Source organism: Charadrius vociferus, unplaced genomic scaffold, assembly GCF_000708025.1.
Source record: "Charadrius vociferus isolate BGI_N301 unplaced genomic scaffold, ASM70802v2 scaffold163, whole genome shotgun sequence".
Classification (NCBI taxonomy): domain Eukaryota; kingdom Metazoa; phylum Chordata; class Aves; order Charadriiformes; family Charadriidae; genus Charadrius; species Charadrius vociferus.
This window is the reverse complement of record NW_009648332.1, coordinates 16642491-16666199: the sequence shown is the minus strand read 5'-3', so window position 1 is coordinate 16666199 and position 23709 is coordinate 16642491. Positions and strand designations below refer to the sequence as shown.

The 23709-nt window shown below is 37.7% G+C and overlaps 1 protein-coding gene across 1 annotated transcript in view; it reads left to right on the top strand.

The window, feature by feature from the left end:
• The window catches only part of DPYD (dihydropyrimidine dehydrogenase), a 359045-nt gene that overhangs the window by 140415 nt on the left and 194921 nt on the right, over nucleotides 1-23709 (top strand). The window contains exons 9-11 of the mRNA XM_009884907.1: nucleotides 13610-13717; nucleotides 16849-17018; nucleotides 18249-18459. Coding sequence (XP_009883209.1) covers nucleotides 13610-13717; nucleotides 16849-17018; nucleotides 18249-18459 — 489 coding nt within the window. The remainder of the gene's footprint in view (nucleotides 1-13609; nucleotides 13718-16848; nucleotides 17019-18248; nucleotides 18460-23709) is intronic.

The window sequence follows — 23709 nt, the reverse complement described above, 5'->3', positions numbered from 1 at the left end:
GTTTAGGATTCATAGAGGAACAAAATGCATACTCCATCTCTGACATAATTTGTCTTGAGGTTTATGAAATAATTTTTCATCGGATTATAATATTTAAAGTAATTAAAGATACAATTTGCTATTTAATAAAGAATGTGTTTTGTAACTTCATTAAGGATGCTGCCTTTCTTAATTGTAATGGTCCAAAAGGTTGTCAGTGAACTGTACATTAACTGCAGAGATAATAATGATTTTATATGCTAATAATTTTTAAATGAATAACTCATGTAGTTTTTCAGCCACACGGGGAAAATAATTTACATTCCTAAAGCTTACTTTGGTATTAACCCCTTTACTTGGGGAGAGTGGATATCCTTGTATAAAATGTTCATTTGTTTTACATTAGCACTAATGCAAGCATGTAGGACCCACTGGTGTGAAAGGATTAAAAGCAGCAGCACGAGACAAGCATGAACATTTCAGAGAGAAATCCTTGTTAGAAAGACCTATTGGGACTGTGTAACTTGATTTTCTATTTATTGATCAGATGCTTCTTGGTTTTGTTACCATTTGAAACTCCACTGGGATCTTACTGCTGTAGCACTGCAAATACAAAAATATGCACCAAGAAGACATTAAGGACTCATGCTCACTCCTTGGTGTGTTTGTGTGGCTGGAATAATACGAGTATGGGTCGGATGGCTGTGTTCAGGGGAAGCGTGCGCTCTCTTGGGATTATTTGCACCATTTGCCTGCAGGCGATTTTAGGCATCTAGTTTTAACTTTCTGAAACACAGTCATCTCCCTGTACTTTGCCATCTCTTCATGGACTGAATAGGGACATAGGTTCCTACCTCTTTGACACTTTAAGTATCTCAAAAATTAGCTGCTTAACATAAGAAGTATAAATTTCCCATTTTGAATTTTTTACTTAGCCACCAAAAGAATGAGCTTAAGGGGAGGAGGTGCGCATGCTTGTGCCGATTTCTGCACCCACAAGCCACGTACCTGATCCACCATCTTCAGTGGCAACGTTTCACTTCATTTTCTCGACTGCTGGCCATTGAGGAAGCATTTGGAGATCTTCACCATCATTTCTCTACCCTTTCACGGCTCTAGATAGTAGCATCTGAAGTTCAACTGCATGATATTTCTGACCCGCAGTACCAGATTTGGTGCTCTGTCAGCAGTATGTGAAACATCCAAGGAAAACTAAGGCACTTGATGAAAATGGTATAATTAGTTAATAAAGGCACTCTGTCTTTGAAGAAAATTTCATATGAAATACAACATATGCTGATGTTGGGAAAGGAATTAAGATTTCATTGATGGATTTAGAAAACCCTTAGGCAATTTATGACTTCTTTCTGTTGTTGACCCTTACTCAGAATAGGGTCTGGTCAAAGTATGACCTTGCTTAGTTATTTCCAATATGTGAAAGCGTGCAGGGGTAGCTATATGGTTGGTTTAATGTTTCTTAGCCGATCTACTTGTGTAGGAGAATATCACTTTAACTGGGTATTTACATACAACTCCTTGCTACAGCTACTTTTAAAAGGAAAGGCAGATAAATATGTGCTTAATGATAAGGACATCAGTGTGAAGTGGGTAAATGACCTGAGTGGGAAAGCTCATTGACCCTCCAGCATGATACGAGAATGCCATATTTGTTGCAGCGTACTCCGTACTGACACACAGCATGTGACAATCTGAGAAGATAAAGCCTCTGACGATGCATACTTATTACTCACCTGCAATTATAAAACTCTGTGTGCTATTTTTCTTAATTGATAGTGAACACCGGAGCATAATCATGTTGAAAGTGTCTCTTCAGAATGTTGCTTTAAAGAAATTAGTAAGAAAGTCTTCTCAAATGTTTTGATAGATGATTCATGGCACTGGAGCTGCTGTTGAGGAGCCAATATAGCCAAGCCTATAAATATGCAGTTATGAGAACTCTGGAAACACGCATTCTGGTAGTGTGACAGATTCAAAAAACACTTTTTCTGCTGGAGTAGGTTTCTAAAGTTGCTTTCTTCCTGTTCTACATTCAGATACCATTGTCTAATTAGACTAATTGGCTGACAAATTTGCCTTCTTTTAAATAAAATTAATTTGGAGGTGAGAGAACAAATACCATCAGAAACCTGAATTACTCTTTCTTTCCATAATAATTGTTTCTTTTTAACAGAGCAGAACTAGTCTTTATTATTTCTAGGGAATTTCTGTTTAATTTCCTATATATGACACATTTCCAGAAGGAATTAATATTGGCAATCTATTTATAAACCTTTAAACGAAGTCATCTTAATGGAATGACTGACCTCCACCTTACCTGCAGTGGCAGTAATGGATACAGCTCTAATGGTACCTGGTGGTATTTTAACAAAGCAAGCTTGCTTTGAGTCAGTACATGTGCATTTTCCTGTGTTTTGTGTTGTCTTCTGCAGATCTAAAATACGCTGAGGATAATGAGAATGAATGATAGCTTAGATGTGTTCTTTCCTTGAACTGTTGGTTGTGTTAAATCCACAGCTTCTGTGCAGACCTACAAATCTGTAACATCCGTTTCAGATGAATTCGGAAACAAGGGGCTGCATTCTTTTATTCTTGGTCCAGAGATTAAAATTGATCACGGGAGACACAAGGGAGCAGATTGTAGTATCACAGCTCAATGTGGTTAACTGGGATAGTGCACGGCTTCTGTTCTACTTAACTGTGCGCATACAGGTTACAAATATTATTGATTGCAAGGGTCAGTGAAGGCTGGAGGGAGGTTATGTCGCTTGATGCTATTCGGTAATTTTTAAGGGACAAGAGCTATGAACCCTCATAGCAGCTGGGACAGGTACAGTTTAAATCTGACAAATGGAGATTTATGTTTGTGTGAGCTGGCAAAGCCCTTCAGGTAGAAATAATAAATGGAAATTTGATAGGTTGTTTTATCATAGGTCAAACAATGTGCTGTAGAAGAAGGGGAAAAAAGATTTAATTATTACCTTTTCATCAGAATGCACTGATGATAGGGTTTCGGTTGTCGATCTGTGCTGCAGAAAAATGAATAACGTTTAGAAGGCTTTTTTTTGAGGCATCATTTTAAAATATATGTAGAGATGGTTTACCTGAAGTGATTCAAAAATGCAGTGTAGGCGGAATGATATGGGAGTAATTACTGAATAAGCTTTATAGCATGTTTTTGTTCTTCCATGTGGACAAACCCAGTGTATTAATATTCTAAGATTTAAGATAAGACAATATAATATGTTAACAGAGAACTGGGGAACAATATTTGTTTCCTATTTTGAGATTTCAGATAGAGTGGTAATTATTCAGTAGCATTTGGAAGACATTGCTGGTTTACACTGAAGACTTTCACGTTTGGAAAAAAAAAAGGTTCAAGTGAATCAGTGTTACGTTTTAAAAATAGGAATAACCAGAAAGTCCTATATTTTGCAAGTATTATTTAGCGTGTGGGATTTTCTTCCTGGATTCACGGATAAGTAAGATTTTGTAAGCATTTAAGATAGATACAGTTACATAGGGTGCAAAGCTGTAATTGAGCCAGCCGATTGTTTCACAGTCACCATAGTCAAATAGAATGGAAGCTATGGAAGTAGCATGCAACAGAGTAATTGTGGTGGGTTTAAGAGAAACAGCTATTGTTAGATATTTCTGTGGTTCTTAACTCTTCTATTTCATCAAATTTAGGAAACAATATTATAAAAATCAGTGTTTATATTTGTAACACTTCAATACCTCCTATCAGCTGTTGTATTAGTATTATACCAAAAGTGCAGTATGATTTTAGCAGTAAAAATTGGTGTCTCAGTACACCTCATTGCAACTTCCTTGCTGTACAATGCCTGAGATCTGACCAAAGGTATTATTCCAGAATATTAATGACTTAGTTATTCCTCATATATTTCCACGGGATGAGTTCGCTGCCTTGATAGATTTTTTCAACTGATGCTTTGCAACAGTGTAGAGGCCTAATATTTATTTTTCTTTGTGATGCCAACTAATCATTTGTGGCTTTTTCTTTGTGAATGTTTTCCATCAGATTTGTTCTCGTTTTATCCATTCCCTGCATATTTACCATATGTAGCTTCTAATGATCCAGCTTTTCAAGATATTGTTCCATTTTTTTTAAAATAAAAAATTAATATGAAGGGATCCTGTCTATGCTAACATTTGATTTTTCCCTTTGTAAATTTTCATTGACTTTGATTATGCCAATATGCCAGCATGACTGCATATAAACCGGACATATTAGACAGGTAAGTTATAATGAATCTCCTTGGGGAAATATATTGTTTCTATTGCAAACAGCTATTTTAATATTTTAATATTTTCTTTTCAGGAGTCTGTTGCTCCTAAACTCTCTATCACGTTTATTTTGGTTTCACTTCTACATATTCAGATTTTCTGTACTGTATAAAAATCCCTTTTCTGTGACATATGGTTTCCGAGATGATAGATTTTTTGTGTCCTTCAAGTTACTGATAGGCAGTCCCCAAGGAGGTGATCTTGCTGTTGTGGCCACTTCACTTCAGCACTGTTTACTGAACAAGCACTGGGGCCAGTTTCTTCTCCTCTAGTACAGTGCAGCATATCACACTGACAAACAGCGTCTGGCTGGTGTCTGGAGAAAACACAGCCCCCCTGTCTCTTTCCTTTGGCATGTCAGTGCTAGGAACATACTTGTAGAAGGAAGAGGGAAAGGAACTCACAACATTAGCATGTCAGATCTTAAACTTAAGCATCCCTGTTTTGCCAGTTCGAGGATGCTCCCGAAAAATGACAGCGTATGCCAGTATTGAGAAGAGACCAAATTCCAGTCAGCGCTAAAAATCCAGTTCAGCTCTATTGTAAGCAGACTGGAGCAAGCTCTTTTCCTGGGTCGAATAGTACATTTTTATGTTAGAGATGGATTTGACTGAGACTACTAAATGCATTTTTGCTAGTGACCTTTTCAGGTTTGTCGCCAGTATAATAAATGTTACCAAGATGACATAAGAAGGGTTTGCAGCAATATTCCACTTTATTTTTTACAGCAGATGTTTCTTCAGTTACTCTGTATTACAATTTACAGAACTCTTATGTTCTACAAATCAAGATTCATAGCAAACTGTTTCAGTGCTTTAAGTCCTGCAATAAACAATACCAGGCAGAGCAGAACCAGAGGGAAGGTAAGCAGACTTCTGCATTCATCCTTCTCTGTGATGAGGTTTACTTCATAGTAATCTTCACATTTCAGCAAGTCCTTTCACCAAGACTACCACCTAACTTGCTAGCATCCTCAATTTAACTATTACTTCAAATATGGGCAACATTACGAACCAGTTTCCAACCTGAGAAGAAAGGCTAGAATTACCATCCATTCCTTAACTTAGGAAGCTGTGTATCTTTGTCCAACTTAGTGTCACTTCTTCTAGTGTATCCTTTAAAGAATTATGTTTTAAAAATGCTGAGTGATACTGTATGCTTAAGTTCCGAGGTATGCATTTTGAAAGAGTGCTTTTAGGGGATAAATGCTCAAGTCAAACTGGGAGTTGAAAATCTTTATGGCGCTTAATTGAATACCCAGATATTGAGAATCGCCACCATCTGAATCACCACATCATTTATCAGATCTTTGTTTAATTACCTTGAAACACTGATGATTTTCATTAAAATACTTTAGCTTAGTCATACTTGAGTGATGCCCCAATAATATTCAAAGTGCAGGTCCTAGACTTTGACGGTAGTAAGATTAAGAAGAGCAATTAAGACGAGAGGTAGGCTGTGGAGGGTATGCTAACGCCTTGAGAAAAGCTGGACTGATCATGGTAAAACCAAATTAGGGGTGGACTCTGTATTCGATGGGCCTAATGAGTTATGGATCACCTTTGGACATTTTGGTTGACGTTAGATGTCAATCTAATCTGATCATGGGATCACTAAATGTGGTGAGGACAGACCATAAAGCTGCAGTGTTTTGTGATCCAAGCTCAGACATACAACGCTGACTGCGTGTTCATAATCCTAATTTCCATCATTCAGGTGGATTGATTCTAAACTCTGTCTGTGATTCCCATGTGCAGTTTCTGATGCCTAGCTCTTGTGAAATTCTGGCTACATCCGAACTGGGATCGGACAATTGGCTTCAAAAAGAATTTGGATTATAAGAACAACTTTAGTTGTGGCTGATCTGACTACTTCATTCCTGTTCTTTCAATACCATTTGCAAGAGCTCAGATCCTTGTCTCTCTGTCTAATTTAGCAACAAAGTAATGTGTGAGGCCTATAGACTGCATTACTTACAGGTTCAGCTGCTTATGCAGATGCTTTTAGAAGACATTATGGTACAGACATAGCTGTTCAACTTAGAATGCAGTGCAGCAATTGTGTATGGCTCTTGTTGATAGATGCGAAGGGTGTTTTTTCACATGTACTGTACAGTGTTCATTCTAACTTGAGGGTGAGAAAAGGCTAACCCAAGTGTATTGTAGTTCTATTACTTTTCTCCCTTTACTTTTCTTTTTCTATAAACAAACCTTGCAAGTGTACCTATTCCAAAGTAAAGAAATCATTAATAAGAAACAGTAAAAAGGAGCAGTTGTATTACAAAATAAATCTACCAGGCTTACAAAGAAAACAAATTTGAAAGAGCCACCTGCTGTGGAGATGAGGCAGTAATCTCAACAGCAGGAAATAAACGGAGAGAGGAGGAAAATACAAAAGCATAGACATTAAAAAAGTAATTAAAACACTTATCTCCATCGACATACATAGCAAACAAAAAAAAATCAACCACCTAGAAAACATACTCTATTGAACCTCACAACAGGAAGTAACAAAGCTGCCACCATAAAAAAAATCTCCAGCAAAACAAGAGAGAACCTTTAAGAATACAAGCCTCAAAAGTATTTACTAATGTGTTAATCACTAATGGACTGACCTTGCGAGAAGCTGAGCACCTGCAGAGCATTTGCAACTTTACTGGGCGTTTAGTCTTGCAGAATCAAACCTTTAAAAATGTAGAGAGAGTAACTCTTTAGACACCAATGGCTTTCTGTTCCATCCCTGATGAATGTCATAGCATGAATTGTAATGGTGTGTTTAATATAATCTGCTATGTGGCACAGCTTATGTACCATATTTGGATACCGCGTTTCAGTATAGTTCACATCTAAATTGTGTAATATTGATCCGTGGACAGCTATGTTATCAATATTGCTATGAATTAACGTGACTTCTTATAAACAAATAGGTAGAGCATATGCCGCTGCATACAAATAGGTTCTATTATGTCTAGGGAAAACTTTAAGTTTGACAGTTACGAGAATCTACTGTTTCAATGTTATATTTCAAGAAAATACTTTAATGTACTTAAAACTCATGGTCTAATTTATACAATTCATGGATTGTGTGACATAAAATAAAACTGCTTTCAATACCTAGATTTTGATCTCCTTTTTTCCAGACCACAAACTAGACTCATTGAAGAAGAATAGAGCATTCAAAAAAATTAAAGGATGCTTGTGCACTTGGAATTTACAATATGTTCTTTCTTCTGTGCCATGCACCTTTGTAGTCACGCTCTGACCATATGGTACCTGTAGCTGCAAGTCTCGGGGCAAGTGTGAAATGCTATCAGAAGTGTTACATCTGAAGTATTTTTATACGGTAGCACAAGGAGCAAGTTGGAATACTCAGTGTGTAAAAGGGCAGGGAGATGGGACAAAATGGATACTTTTCTGTTAATTTCGAAGGACCCTTTCAGAAGGGAAATGGTGGATTTAGAAATTTACCTTTAGGGGGCCATTATCTTAGCTCTGTATCTACTTTAGCACATCTTTTTAAGAAAAAACCCCAACCATATAAACAAATATTGTTAACAAAAGTCACTTATCAGACCACGTCAGTTCCTCTCTAAAATTCATATCAGTCTCTCTCCATCAGCCTTCCACGGCTCCTTTGCCCAGGGCACATGAGTGGGCACAACTTGTTATTCCTATTCCTCAAGCTGGCCAAAGGTGAGGTCTTGCTGGTGCAGTACCTGTGCTACCTCATCACTGGGCTGTGTTCAAGTTTCTTATGCTGATTACTAGGCTGTGTCTCAGCTTGTCTAGACTTGGCCTCTCAGGTATTGTTTCAGGAGACTTGCATTGCCACCAGAGCAGATACACAGCTAATCGTATGTTCTTTCTGCCCACGTTCAGGTTCTTATGAGATTCACACATTTTTCTTCTCATTCTTAGTAGACTGACAGTTCAAGGCTTTCCACCTGGTCCAAGGATCTCCTGGGCCCCCCTTCCTCAGCAGATCCCTGTCGTGGAGGCTGGGAAGGGCAGAACGTGTGTAGTGAAGAGGAATGTTTGATTTATTTTTCTGTCTAGCAGAGTTTTCCCCATAAATGTGATTTTTCAAAATCTTGTTTAACACTGAAACATGAGCTAGTTTTCATAGATATGGCAAAAGGTGGAAAGACCTCCCTCCCTCCCCTCTAAATTTCTACTTAATGCTCCCTATTTATAGGACATGAGAACATTTTTAAAAAAAAAAGTTTCATAGATTGATGAATGGGGTTTGTTGGTTTTGGTTTTCTAGTTTTAAAAGGTAGAAAAAGGGATGTGCATACCCAGTTAATCCATTTTTCTTTGTTTTCTTTTGAATTGAATTTGGATAAATTTATAAATGTAATGTCATTTTGAAACAAAGTTGAAAGATTCATTATAAAAAATGTCAAAATAGAGTGTCTTGGCTTTTAAAAAAAAATTGGTATATTCAAACACATATTGCATTCACCAGCCTGAATTTACATTTTTACCTGAAAATAAAGGGTTGGTAAAAACAATTCAGCCAGTTCTCATCTTGAAAACTCTCTGCTGTTGGGATAGCAACAACTAAAAATCCAGAGAGAGGGAACACTGCTTGAAAGATCCTAGCTCTTCATTTGTTTACCTGGTCCAGCTTAAGTTTTTCCAAAATGTGGTACGTTCACAACTAAAACTGGAGCAAACCAAACTTTTCAGTGTTTGATGTGAGGAAAACCAGAAAACCTCACAGTTCTCTAGTAAGTTTTGTCCCTGTAGGCTACTGTGTATATATACTTCAACTTTGGCTCCTTTTTTTTTTTTTTTTTTTTTTTTTTGTCTGGAGATTTGTTTTCAGTCAGCTGCCAGTGAAAACTACATTTGACCCTTACCAAGGAAGAGGGCTTATTTTGTATGTCAGTTATTAAGACTGGCTGAGAAGTTCATTTGAAACTGCAAATCTGCCCAAACGTGTCAGATTTAAGTAATCCAAACAATGAGTTCAGGTTCAGAAGGCTTTCCTGTTTCTGGGGAGACGGGATTTGATCAAAATAGGAAAGAGAGACATGCTGTGCCTCTACTCCCACTTTAGTTTTCCTTTCCAGACCAGGCTAGTGGTTACAGTAATAGCAGCAGTGTGCATTTCCTTTTCAGGCTTAGCTGATTGATGTGTTGACGTGCCTTGATTTATTTGGTGCAGCAACCAAGTGGACTAGCTGTATTGCTCTGCATGCCAATCCCTTACATTGTGTATGCATCACTCTCCTATATTGCCTTGTATATCTGACAAATTGACTCTAATCGTTTAGCGATTCATATTTCATCTGGACTAGGGCATTGTGAGAGGATCTAAATTCTCTCTCTTTAAATGGAGACGATGGACTTGACACTGCCAGTTAAGAAAATTAGCATGCATCAGTATTGCGAGAAGAAAGAGTGCAAGGTCTTGATAGAAAGCAGGTGTTGTTTTTTCAAATATATATATCCATGTATGTATTTATATGTATATATAAAGGATATAAAAATGGGAGGTGAAAGTCTGTGTTTTCCAAAGCCACTGTTATAGTGGCTAATGACTTTGGAAAGTATATGGTATGTCAGACATGGGAGAAACACTGTTGCTGAGGTATAGCCCACTGTAGAAGGGGTTGTGGGGATCAAATGAAGGCAAGAAGGAAAGAGGGTTTCATACTAAGAGAGTGATGCTTACTGAGAGATAGCTGGAGCATCTGGAGATGAAGGGCAGGGCCTGGCAAAGCAGAGGGTCAGGAACAGAGCTGAATTGCTTTCTGTGCTGTACCTGACCCAGATTGGGATTGTCTAGATTAGCTTTTGCAAAGCTGAACTAGATCTGTCATGCAAGCTGTTATTTTGTCGGTGTTTCTACTTTCTCTATTCTTAGTAAATGCCGTTTTCTACAACCCATGAGGTTTCACTGTGTGGTTTGCATATCAGTTGCTTTAGAAGATTGTTCCCTGGCATCAGCAGGTAAAGGGACTTGGGGCTCCAGGGAGTCCAGGGCTTTGGCTGCAGAAAGCGCGGGGTGACCAGGCATAACCCTCTGCTTGTGTATGGGCGTGCAGAGTCCATCTGAACACCACCAGTGGAATTGTCTGTCTAGGCTGCCTCCTCTTGGTTGCCCTTTGGAAGAGTTGCTCTTCAGTGCAGGCTAAGGAAGTAATTGTTATCACTAGATTTTGGTATAGGTTATTTAAAGACAGGAGACCTAGAATAGTGAAAGATTTTTTCAGGACAAGAAATACGAAGTAATAAATAAAAAAGCCTTTTAGATGGCTTGCAGGTGGATTTGGAGAGCAGAGAACTGACTACACTTGGCTTTAGCCTAAAACCTAGGGGAAAGACCTCATGTTTTTCTAAGCATTTTTTCTTGGGTGGCTCCTGGCTATTTTGCACTACTGTGTGAATTCCCTTTTGCTAAAGGATCTCTCTGATTTATCTTCAAAGGGTATTTCTCTTGGTTCATTATTTTGACCTAAATTGTGTCTTTCATAGATGACTGGGGTTTTTTAAATTTTATTTCTTCTCTAAAACCGTTTGCTCAAAACTACATTTTTCCTCTGCAGCTGTTTTTTCGTCAAATGTTCTCTCTCCTGAGAGGCTGTTGGCTATTTATCAATATTTGATCTGTCTGTAAAGCGTACTTCTGCGGGGTGGCCGTTTATTATGAAATGGTGTCTCTCTAAAGTGGATCTTATCAGTTCTTGATCTCTTTCTCTGTTTGTCTGCCTGTCTGCGTCTTTCTTAGCTAGCCTAGTGCCTTTAAGAAGTACTCAATCTGTCTATTTTAACAGAACTAAATTCAATTATTATAATGGCAAATACTAAACAGCAAAAGAAGATACATCAAAATCCAGTACAACTTCCAGCAGATGCTTAGCAAAGAGCTTGAAACTCTGCCAGGTGTTTATAGGTATAAGAGAAAAATCCCCTGCATTTCCTTCAAATGTAAACATTGCAAAATTGGTTTTTGCGGAGTTTTCAGCAAAATGAAAATAGTAAAATAAATAGCAGAAAATGCCATGTATACTGACTTCCTCTTAGGCTTTTTTTTTTTTTTTTGTCATATCAGTCAGGCTAAACATTATTGAATTCAATGTATTCTTAATCCAACTCCTTTGATTTCAGTGATACTGAACTAGTGATGAAGCTGAACCATGAACATTGCAACATACCCTTAATTCTACTCTTTCTTCAGCCTATGGGAGCTAAATGACTGATGCTGTTACAGACAAAATCATTCATTAGGAGATGATAAAAGTGGCAAAAATAAGAGGAAAAAAAGTATTAGTGAGGGTTTCTCTTTGTTTTTGAATGGGGCTAGACGTTAGGTAGAAAGGAAATAATCTTTAATGCAGGCTGCACGTCCCACTAATGATAAGAGTTTCTCCCAAGAGTAAGCTGCAGCCTCTGAGCTGGTTTATGGATACTTCAATAGAAATAGTTGCATTACTCTGTCCTCTGCCTGTAGGCAGCCACTGAGAGCTTTTTCTGAGGTACTCTTCCTGCCATAGATAATTTTTCAATATATACGTAGAGGAAAACCTATGCAGTTTTAAAAATAATTTCTTTAATGCATTTTACCTATTGTACTTTCAGTGGCACAAAATATTTCTGGCAGCCTCTTAAGATATCCATTATTCATTCTTCATTAGCTGATATTCTAGTCTACCCAGGAAGTACAGCATTCAAAGGTCTTGAAGTTCAGTACATGCTATTATATTCCAACCTTATTTTTCTCAATATCCAGCTATAGATGAGCAGCGTTTTGAAAGTCAGGTGTTCAGCAATTAAGTCATGATTATTTTTTTTTGTGAATAGAGATCAAGAAAGTGCTCAATAACATGAGATTTTTGAAATGCAAAAAATTCAGGGTTTTTTTTATTTGTTTTTTGGCTTGTAAGCCTTTTCAATTCACTGAAAGCGTGCTTTGATTTTCTTCACAGAAACTGTTAAAATTAAAAATATACTTTTTTTTTTTTCTTCTTGTATCATAGTAACTTCATTCAGGCATCTAGAACTTTAAGAAACTTACCTCGTATCAGGTGACTCATGAAAACATCCTAAGCTTTCTTATGACTGAGTCCTGATCTTGTGCTGTAATGAGGCAGATTTTTGCTGCTTCAGCAGAATAAAAAGGCCCTAAACCTTCTCCACTTGGAACAGCACTCCTTGAGGTCCAATCCTACTTTATTGTTGACAGTAACGTGGTGTTATTGGGGTTTTCCAGACCCGTATGTCTCAGAGGAGAAAGATTAGTCTGCTGCCATCCATGCCTGAGAACAGAGGGAACACAGATCACTTGGCACGCTCCAATTCTGCCTGCTTGCTCTGAGGACTTCTCAGTTCTAGTGTGTTTTCTTAGAAAAATTGTTGACATTTACTTCATTTCAATATGTAATTATTAATTAGCATACTTTGATAATATTATGGGGTTTTAGATGTAAATATGAAAGTCAGGGCCCTGTTGAAAATACCCTGACAGATCATTGCATTTGCTTGAAAAAAAAAATGTTTTAACTCCGATGTGCTATTCAAATGTTCACGCAGCAACAAGAAGACATTCTTTGATAATTGGAAGATGCTTTTTGCTGCTTTCTTTTACTTGAAAGGTATTTGGTGCTATTATTGGTTGTGAAGTGTATCCCTGTCTGTATCCTACGGCTTCTGTATAAATGTGTGCTATTAATAACTATAAATAAATGTCAGCCAATAAAGACTTCGGGGTTTGGAGAAAGCAATCAAGAATGGCAAAAAATGATGGCATACAAATACTCGTAGATAAGACAGATCTACAGCTTTGCCATTTTTCCTCCTCTTCTCATCAGTTAAGCTGTTTATTATTGCCTCATTTGTATTATCTGCAGACCAGCTGTATTGAAAAATCCCTCAAAACAAAGGGAACAAAACCATTTCACAGCAGTAAGTTACATGTGTGTGCAGGCAAAGCAATACAAGAAAAGCTTACAAGAGTCTTCTCTTACCCAGTAGCTTCCCTGCTTTTGCACCATGTATAGCCTGTTCTCTCTAACCCTTCCCTCTGCATTTGTTTCAGTATGAATTATATGAGTACACAGGTTATCCAACAACCTTCTTTTCAAGTGCCAGTGCTATTAAAAGATCACCAGTTATGTAAGCTACAGACTACAAACATGAAGCTATAGTCATTTGTGATGTTCTTTTAGAGAAATCTGAGGGATTGTGAAAATGCTTGTATTGAGGACGTTTTTGAGAATGTGTATGTAATGTGAAATAGATATTGGTTATTGAAATTTCCCTTGTAGTTCTGATACGCCTTAAATTATCTGTTTTAGGTTTGCCACAACCAAACAGAGACAGTATATTCCAAGGACTGAGAATGGATCAAGGATTCTACACATCTAAAGACTTCCTACCTTTGGTAGCAATGGCAAGTAAACCAGGTGTGTGATATTATGTTTTTGTTGTAATCATGTTCAGTAAGTCATTAGCAGTTATTGATATATCAGGGTGGACAGCTGGTTACACAGCAGCACACCCAATTATGAAGCACCTCCTGATGAATAGGTCTGGGGCAGGGTTTTCTCTTGGTGAGTTGCAACCTCAGGAGTGTGGTCGGGAAAGTCAGTCCTAAAGCAAATAGTCACATGTAGAAATCTAAGCACATGGCAAATCATTATCCCTAAGAAGTTATATTTGTTATTTTGAATTATATTCAAAAGATGTCATAAGCTTCTCATTTGTAAAAATTATCTTGATATGGTATATATAAGATGATCTTGAAAAAAATCTGATATTAAAGAAGGTGTTGCTGACCCGTATAAGAAGCTGCTTTATATATTGTTGATAAATTACTTTACTTGATCCCAAGTCGTGTGCTGCATGTTTTACAGACACATTTAAAGGAGCACTAGTTCCCTACCCAGATAACTTATAGTCGAAGACTCAGAACAATGGTAGTATGCCAGCAGTTAATAAGACAACACTCAGCTCACAGGCACCAAATGCAGTCTTGTTTTATGCTTTTACATCTTTGATTTGAGTACAGAGATGGCTGCGTTTGCTCCCCAAGGAGCAGAGCTGCTTTCAGGGCCCCTGAATGTGCAGTCATAAGCGCCAGAGGGATGTATGAGATGGGGTTCGTGATTTCTACACCGTGTTCCCTCATGGTCTAGATTCCCCAACGTGTTGATAAAAAAATTCGCCGTACAGTTTTCTGGGTATATGCTTAGTGCTGTATGTGATCTTGTACATATGACCACATATTTAACCACACATATACCTGTCTTACCTACAACTGATTTTCTTCTGAGCATTCAGAAATTTCTTCTAGCATCATATAAGCCTGCTTATTTAGTAGACTTTTGATAAACAACGTGTTAAATAATATATCTTCTGCAGCAAATTATTCTGCATATAAAAGTAAAGTTTATTAGCTCATTTTATGCAAAATATTTAGGAAGGGAAATTCTGCATCCATCTGTCCCATCTCTCTGCTGTTTTGATCAAATGCTTACTTCTGTCTGTTTTCTTAAGCTCAAAATGAGCTCAAATGCGTTGGGAAAAAAGGGTGGGGTTGGTTTGTTGGGTTTTTTTTTTTTGAAGAAAGGGATGTTTAAAAATTAAACAGATTGAGAATCTGCACTGCAAAACGTTTGTAGATCAACAAAGGAAAAATAAATCCTGCAAAGCAATCCCCTCTTGTAATAATTTGACTCAAAACACTTCACAGAATTCTGTACAGACACATAGCACTCGTGTACTGTAAATCGCCTGCCTGCATGAGCTTATATTTACTGTGATCCGCATCTTTTAAAATGTTGCAAAGTAGCACTCTCGATTTGCCAGGATATTGAATGATATTTTTTTATATTAAGTCTACAATGAAAAAAAGGATGAACTTTGAAGAACTAACCTTTTCTGACTGACAGTAATAGATAGCTCTTTGGTGTTCTCTGTTAATTAAGATGGTCTCTTTTACTTAATTTTCCTCCTGTCTGTCTGTAGCTGTAGCCATCTCTTGCTCTCTAAAGCACAGAATTTTAAAATAAAATATACACATCCTCTATCCTGCTCTGTCTTCTTTTTTTACTGTGACAGTTCTCTAAATAATAGACATAATAGACTTGTTCACAGTAAAATACATATTCTGCCTGCTTATTAAGTTCTGAATACCACTCGTTAATACACTTTCATCCAAAAGGGGTTCCCCTTGCAAATACATCGATGTGAATTTACCTTGGGAGTCGCCTTTTTACCAAGAGCAAAGTGGGCTGCTGTGACTGATCTGTTCTAGACTAGTCCCATGATGGCACTCTGAGCTGCCGTTCCCTTGCTGCACTTGTGCTTTTTCCACTGCTCAATGTACAATTTTTGTGATGGATTAAGTTCGCTAAAAATAAATGAGAAAAGTTTAGAGAGAATTTTAGAATAAGAAGTCTATGAAGTAAATAGTAAATGCAGTGCCACGTACGTAGAGGGTGCAATGTTTTACCATACATTGTGTTTTACAAATGGAGAGACAATATGTGTATTAGGATGTTGTTTCAAACTCCTTTTATATGTCTAAATTAAAAGCATTGTTTCCTTGAATGATACTTGTGTTTATTTACAGTTGCATGTGAAATCTGCTGCTACTATAGTAGGATACTAGAGTTGCAGTGCAATGATTAAATGGCCAGTTTAGCACCTTCTGACTGAAATTACCACAGGCTCGTTGAGAATATAGCTTTATAGCATTTGTGGCATTATTTTTTAAGTTGCAGTAATTTCTCTAATAACAGTTAGTTGTATTTAAACTTGTGATAAAGCGCAGTCTCCTACAAGGAACACACACAGTTCAGTTTTACTTAAGTATTTCTTATATAATCAAATCATCAAATACAAACTGTAGATGATGAACACATAATGTCATTCTCTCCATGTAACTTTTTGCAAATCGTTTGTAGAAAGCCACTGTAGATTAAATGTTTTCTCCCAGCGCAAGATCTAGGAATCACTGAAATCATAATATTCTTTCTGCCTTATGTTCAGCTGCCATAAAGAATAGCCTCTGCAAACATGTCATAGCCAGAACATTGTCAGTGCCTTGTAGAAAACTGACTGAGGTTGACTACCTTTGAGAAACTGTTACTCAAAGCTGTCAACAACTGGTCGCCTTTTGAGAAATACCAAGTGTTATTCCTTCTAATCAGTTAAAAGGTGGTGGGTTTTTTTAAGTGGGAGGATAATGAATCCGATAAGAGAGAAACTTACTTTTTGAATACTAAGATCTCACAATGCTGATTTCAACCTGACAGGACCCACAATCCTACAAATGTGTTGTCACTTGAATTCTTTCCAGATAGAAAGGTGCAGCTGCTTAGAGTACTGACTATGAAATTATGTATATGAGCATACCTTAAAAATGGGAATAAAACTGTCTTTCTGTGAAGCAGAATAATTTGATAGTGACACTCCATGCTTGGAAACTGTAAGATGCAATTTTACACTGCTTTGGGTACAAGTACCTTTTGCGCTGTCATGCAGAAATGGTTTCTCTACTTGAAAATGGGGTTTTCCTTTCATCTTTCAGGGATGTGTGCCTGTCACTCTCCATTGCCATCAATACATGGAACTGTTATTGTACTTGGGGCAGGAGACACTGCTTTTGACTGCGCAACATCTGCTTTACGTTGTGGAGCTCGTCGTGTGTTTGTGGTCTTCAGGAAGGGATTCACTAATATCAGGGCTGTCCCAGAAGAGGTAAATTTGAATAACAGCATTTATGAGAAGGAATACAGATTGTTATTTCTACAGGGCCTGAAAGTGTGCTATAGGTACTTAAAAGACATATGTTAAAGGTTTTGTTTATAAAAATGCTCTTAAAATGTATAAATGTTTATTAAAGATCTGAGGCTCATTTTATATAGTCTCTGTATAAATAATTTTCCTCTGTTGTTCCTATTTCCTGTAAAGTCAGAGCATTTGTATACAGGGGGTTAGAATTTTTTGTAAATTCTTGTAAATTTCTTGTAAATTAGAAAATACAGTAGAAGTTTTAGTCTTGGAAGCCCCCCAGAGATCAAACAGCCATTTGAGTATTGTAGGTGACTCTTCAGGTCACAGTTAGATCCTAGTATGATACCTTCTGGCTGCTGTCTAATGAATCTCAGTGATCCTGATGTTGCCTTGGGAGCCTATAAAATCTTGTAAGAAAATTACTTACAGTGATTTTGGTTTTGAATCGCTGCCAATGGCAATAGAGCAATGTCATTCATCACAGATTTCAGCATTCAATTTGGGTTTTAGTTTGGCTTTGTACTTTGGCGTTTGTCAGGACATCTGCACGTTTTGAAACTGACTCTGCTTCCTCAATGTATCTGTACTAAAGGAGGTTTTTTCTCAGGTTAGATTTTCTTATTTTGGTGGTCTTTTTCTGTTATCATTTATTTGGTATATACTTTACTCTTTTGTATACTTGAGGATATCAGGACATCTAATGCATCTTTATCATGAGATTTATGGTAGTTTGGTAATCTGTTTCAAGAAGGTGGGAGTCTTAGAGATCTTATAGAAGGGGAATGGAGGTGCAAAAAAGTAATAGAGGCTCTCTTGATGCATAACTTCCTTCTGTTTCTGTTGCACTTCATTTAAGAATTCTAAACACAATGAGATTACTGAAACCATTGCACAGACTGACACGTGTGGTATTCAGATTCTTAGTAATCAAGAATCAGCTGTCGCTCTGAACCAAAACCTTTGTTAGCAGCCTGGGTAAATTCCTAAAAGTTGTCAATGTTAATACTCCATCCAATCATGCAATGGCCTTGAAAACGGTTAAATAGTTGGTATTAAGATGACTGTATACTGTACACAGGTGACTTCAACTACCGAATGCGTGGTAGCATCTTGAGTCAAAAAATGTTTTGTGTTTTTTTTCCATAAAAACACAACAATGTTCAAATTCTATATTTTCTTGCTTCTACTCTACAGATGGAACTTGCAAAAGAAGAGAAGTGTGAATTTCTGCCTTTCCTCTCCCCTCGGAAAGTTGTACTTAGAGGTGGACAAATTGTTGCTATGGAGTTTGTTCGAACTGAACAAGCCAGTGATGGAAACTGGAAAGAAGATGAGGATCAGGTTGTCCGTCTGAAAGCTGACGTGGTTATCAGTGCCTTTGGCTCCATTTTAAGTGACACTAAAGGTAACCCTGACTAATGAATTCTGTAAATGCTGATTATTATTTTAGCTGCAGCAATTTCCTGTCCTTTGACAGTTTTCTGAAATGAGTCTTCTGGAGGTTACAAAGCTTGTGGCTGCTGGTCCTTTTCACAAGAATTTCTTTGTCCTTTAGATATAGCTCTTAGAACAAAACTTGAGGGTCTGATAACAAAACAGTTTTCTGTATATTGCTGTGTAGAGCACAAATTCAGATTAGAGGTACAGTTGCTCAGTATATATCTTGCTTTCCTCTCAATGCAAATGGGATCTCAAAAGAATACTCTTGGGGATTCCTTCTGGTATCACTAATTATCTTTAGAGAAACTCATTATACTACAACTTTAAACTGAACTGATCTGATCTCTGAAACCTGTTTCTTTTTACCTATTAAATTAAGCAAGAATTAAGACAGATTCTTTACTCTGGTTCAGCTGGTCTGGCTGTCACTCATTTCTTGTGCGTACACAAGAGAACTGTGACTTCTCTCATATATACAGTATTTGTTAAATTCATCTGTGCTTGTCTCAGCTTGTCTCATTATTTAGTTGCACTTTACAAGCTTTGGTCTTGAAAATTAACAGTTACATAGTTTGATAGTAAAGATACAGAAATTGGCACACAGATGGCATTGAGATTGAAAGAACTGTCTGGACGTAGCAGAAAGAGAGCCGAAGAACATGAGTACGACTAAGAACATGGGAACTGAGCACAGCTCAGACTGTTCTTCTCTGACACTAGGTTAGATTTAAAGAGTTCAGGCACATACATCCAAAGTACCTCAAAAGTAAAAAACACGGACTCAGCAGAAGACAGATTGATAAAATGAATAGATCTTCAGCCTGGAGATGCTCGTCAAGATTAGCAGGTTCTGAAACCCTTAGTGATCAATGTGCCTACCTCTCCAGGGCAAGGTTCATGCCAGCCAATTACCCCATGACATGTTGTTGTGGTCCTTTGGGTATAAATGCTCTGACAGAGGATTTGGCAAGTGCCTCAGAGTACACGTCACCAGAAAATCTGGTAATCAGATGCTGGTCCTGCCAGTGCAAAGGGAATTTCAAAATTTCTGAGCATAATATGGTTTTGTGAATCCTTTCAATCAAGGAGAATTGTAAATCTAAAATAATCTAAGCAGAACCTTGTAGCATTTCTGGACATACCTCAGGCACCTATAAAATGTGTGACTTCTCACATCCGCATTTTCTGTGTATGCATTATAGATGACACTGTTTTAAATGAAGTTAAATAAATGAGTTTTCTGATAGTAAGCTTTTCTAGAGTTATTGGTAAAATCATACAAAAAGTGTACTGACTTCACAGGAAGACAAAACATTAGTTAATGAAGATAAATTATAGGTCCCATTGAAGAATTTTAGAATATAGCCAATAGCATATTTGTCTGTAATCGGAATGAGCTACTCAGTGCTTCACCAGTCCAATTGTATGTGAAGTTAAACCATCATACAGCCATGAGAAGAGTCTAAACTCTCCTACAGTAAAAAAGAAGGATCAGCCTGGTTCCTTGAGGAACCTCTGAAGTTTATTCCAGGAGCATTCCTATCTTGTGTGTTGCTTTGGGATAGGTTCATGCAGCTTAGGCTGTTATCTAGACAGCGATGGCACCCAGCTACGTGCAGTGCTAATTACTCAGGGCTGTCTCCTGCTCTACAGGGCACAGGAGGTGCAGTCTACGTCTCCTTGAGAGAACAGACTCCCATTCCACTTGGAGCTGTATTGCTGTATAAAGAGTCTGGCATCTGTGTTGGTCATGTTTTAGGGCTCAGTCTAATCCATAGGAAGAAGGGAGAAACATTTTTTTTGATCTTTAAGAGATTCATGAGCTACTTCGTTGGTGGACTTGACTTGAATGAGGATTTTGAAAAGTTTTGTTGTTGTTTTTAAAGCCTTCTGTTTAGGTTTTTTTTGAAGGTTTTCTAGAACCTCATGTGGTAAATCGAATATTAGCCTATGCAATCAGTATGTTCTGTTGTGATTCATAGACCCTATGATACAAGAGTGAGTCTGTTTTCTCCCACATTAAAAACTGCATCAGCTAAAAGGTTGAACTTACTGTGTTGCTCAACCGCAACACTGTGCCAGTCTTGTATCTCCTAGCATGCATTCACTGTCTAAATTAGTGGTTGTGAGGTTTTTAAATAAGAACATAAAATGGGAGGGGTACAAAGCCATGCAGTGAGATGATCATGAAAGAAGAGAGTCATTTACCTTGGGGGTAAGCAATACACTTCAGTTTCACACTGTATTTTTGGTGAAACTGCTATTAGAAGAGCAATCAAATTACAAGCAAAAATGCAAGGCATTTGTTTTGGATGTTGTGAAAGTGAAAAGAGACTAAGACTTGAGGGAATAAAGTGTTTATTTTGAGCATACCATTTCAGTTGCTTTTAAATCTTTAGTTTTTGTCTAAGCTATCTTAATGAAAGTCAAATTTGCTTTTCACCATTGAGCTGGATTACAACGAAATCTCCAGGCTGCTTCAGCATACATAACAAAAAGAAATGGAAAAAAAAAGCAACAAACCACCAAAAGCATCTTATATTCTTAGTGTGTTTTTGTTTGTTTGTTTTTTTTTAACAAAGCGCATTTTTGTATTCAAGAGATGGAGGTATTCAGGTATTCTCTATCAAAACATGGAGGTGCAAATACTGGAGGTACTGAAAACTGGACCATGCCGTGAGCAAACTGATCTGACTTAGAACTTGATCTAACTTTGGAAGGGGATGGGCTAGGTGACCCCCCCGAGGGCCCTGCTAGTCTGAATTATTCTATGACTGCATCACTCAGAACTGAGTTGTATGAGCAACAATTAACACGTTTATTCAACCTGCATCTATCAATTCATTTAATTTGTAGGGCACCTCAGGGAACTGCAAATGCGGTATTGGTATGGTCTCAGCTAGCAGGATATACCCAGTTTGTTATTAATGTTGTTAAACGCTGATGCTACTGATGTAAGAATAAAGAAAATAGTATGAAAACCAGAGGGATTAAAATCAGACTTAGCCCCAGTTCTGCAAAGCGTTCAGGGCATAAGCACATGGGTGGCTGCTGTCTCGAACAGAAATGGCTCATAGGTTAGAAAGCTTTATCTAGTCTATTATCTTCAACAAGGTGTTTCTTATTCTTGCACAGTAACTATTAAATTTGCAACTGAGATTCCATGGGCTCACAGTAGGTATTTAGTCTTTTTTGTTTTGTTAAAATAAAATGCTTATTGTGTTTTAAAGCAACAGTTCTAGTAGGTATTCACCCTCCCATTGGGAATCATATAAATGCATCATTAATTTTAAAAAATGGACTCCCAAGTCCATTTTATGCTCGGGAAGCTGCTAATAGACAAAACAGGAGAGTTGCCTTCTAAACTATTTTAAGAACATTACCACTTTACTGAAACCAGTGGAAAAAAAAAAAAAAAACCAACAAATTGTTCAAATCAAACTACTGCGGATGGAGTAAGAAAAATGTTTTGCTGCTTACTGAAAAAAACCAAACCATTATGCAAGCACAAGCTGCTTTTTTTTTATTGCATCGCTTACCAAGGCCTTCAGACCATCATAACTGACCCACATAAACAAAGAGCTGTGAGAGAATTTTGTACCTTTTCTCGTGTTCTTGCTCTTTTGCTTGGTTTGTTATTTTGGAGGTCTATGATGCGTTAGTGAATTGCTGAAATATCCTCTGTCACCATTCCAAATTGCCCCTACTCAATATATACAAATGTATTTCTGTGTACTCCCTAGCACTGCGTACAGCCTCAACATCCTTTTTAACACCAGTCCAGTTGTTTCTGAAGTCTAAACTTTGAGTAACCATTTTCTGGTCTATTTTTGGACTGCAAAACTTTGCACAGGAACAGATGTCCCTGTTCTGATTTATTTTCCTGAATTTCTGAGGAAACCTGGACTTTCTGAGGGAGAACCATGGAGAAAGTATGGAAAATAGTACATTTGTTCAACACTCACTGCAAAATGCAGTGCAGCTCAGGGGACTAAGACAGGATAGGCAACTGGCAACGTTAAGTTTAGTTCAACACTCTGTTTAGCAGGCAGTAGTGAACAGGAAATATTCCCATTTTCCAGAACACTGAATCTTAGCATGATAATGGTTATTTTAGTTTCCTGGAGAGACAAAAGAAGGGAATGCAGAAATATCCAAGCAAACTCCAAATACCACCTCTGCAACCCCACCCACCCCCTACCCCAAAATAGTAGGCTATTTGTGAGCAAAAATATGCTTTCTTAAATTTTGGTAGTAGGTAGTTGCATGGTAACTGAAGCGCAAACTTTTATTTTGCATTTCTGGAAATCAGTTACAACTCTCAGCTATTTTGCTTTTACTTTCAGTACGACTGTCGTCTTGCTTGGAAACTGCGACAGCAAACCCCAGAAGCCTTACCAGAGTATAACTACTGCCCCCCCAACATAGTGCGACATACAGCAAAGATAAATTAGCCCAAACAGTTTACAATTTTGTTATTTAATCCACTCCTACTTAATATTTATTTCTGTACGTTGAGAAGTGTTTGTTAGGGAAAAAGGGAAAAAGCTTGCAGAGCTCTGACCTTGTAAATGAAAAAGATTTTAGATTTCCTTTGTGCAAATACAGAACTTCAAATGGTACAGATGCCAGCAAACCTGCAGGGAACGTTGAGTTTCTTCATCCAGCCTGCTCGGACAACTAGGTAGCTTGAGCCTCAAAGCACTGAAGCCTTGACTGTCTAACGAAAGACTAGGAGAGAGGAAGAGAGGTGGCTGTGATGCCCGAGCTGGGAATGCCCACGGGGGTGACCTGGTGTCTCCCTAGCAGCACAGCATCTGCCTCGCACCCACAGAATAGACCTTTAGTCCCCAGGCTTTTTAGAAAATTATTATATAAAACTGAAATTTATGTAGATTTAAAGGATTCCTAGCGAAATAGGTAGGAGTTTTACTGCTGAGTCATTTGGAATAGGATTTTTCTCCACAAATAGGTTTACTGAATGAGTTTGAGTACAGCAGTTCCACACCCTGAAATGATTACCAGTTTCCAATCTCCAAAAGTGGCTTCATGATGACTTTTAAAGCCCTTTTAACTCAGAGCAGGGATTCTGCTCTTTCACCCAAAAGGCATCAGTACACATTTGCTTGCTGGTGACAGGCAGAAAATGAAGTCACTACCAGCTTGCAGCAGGAGCCCCCCCCCCCCCCCCCACTACACAACCGCCACCCGGTTC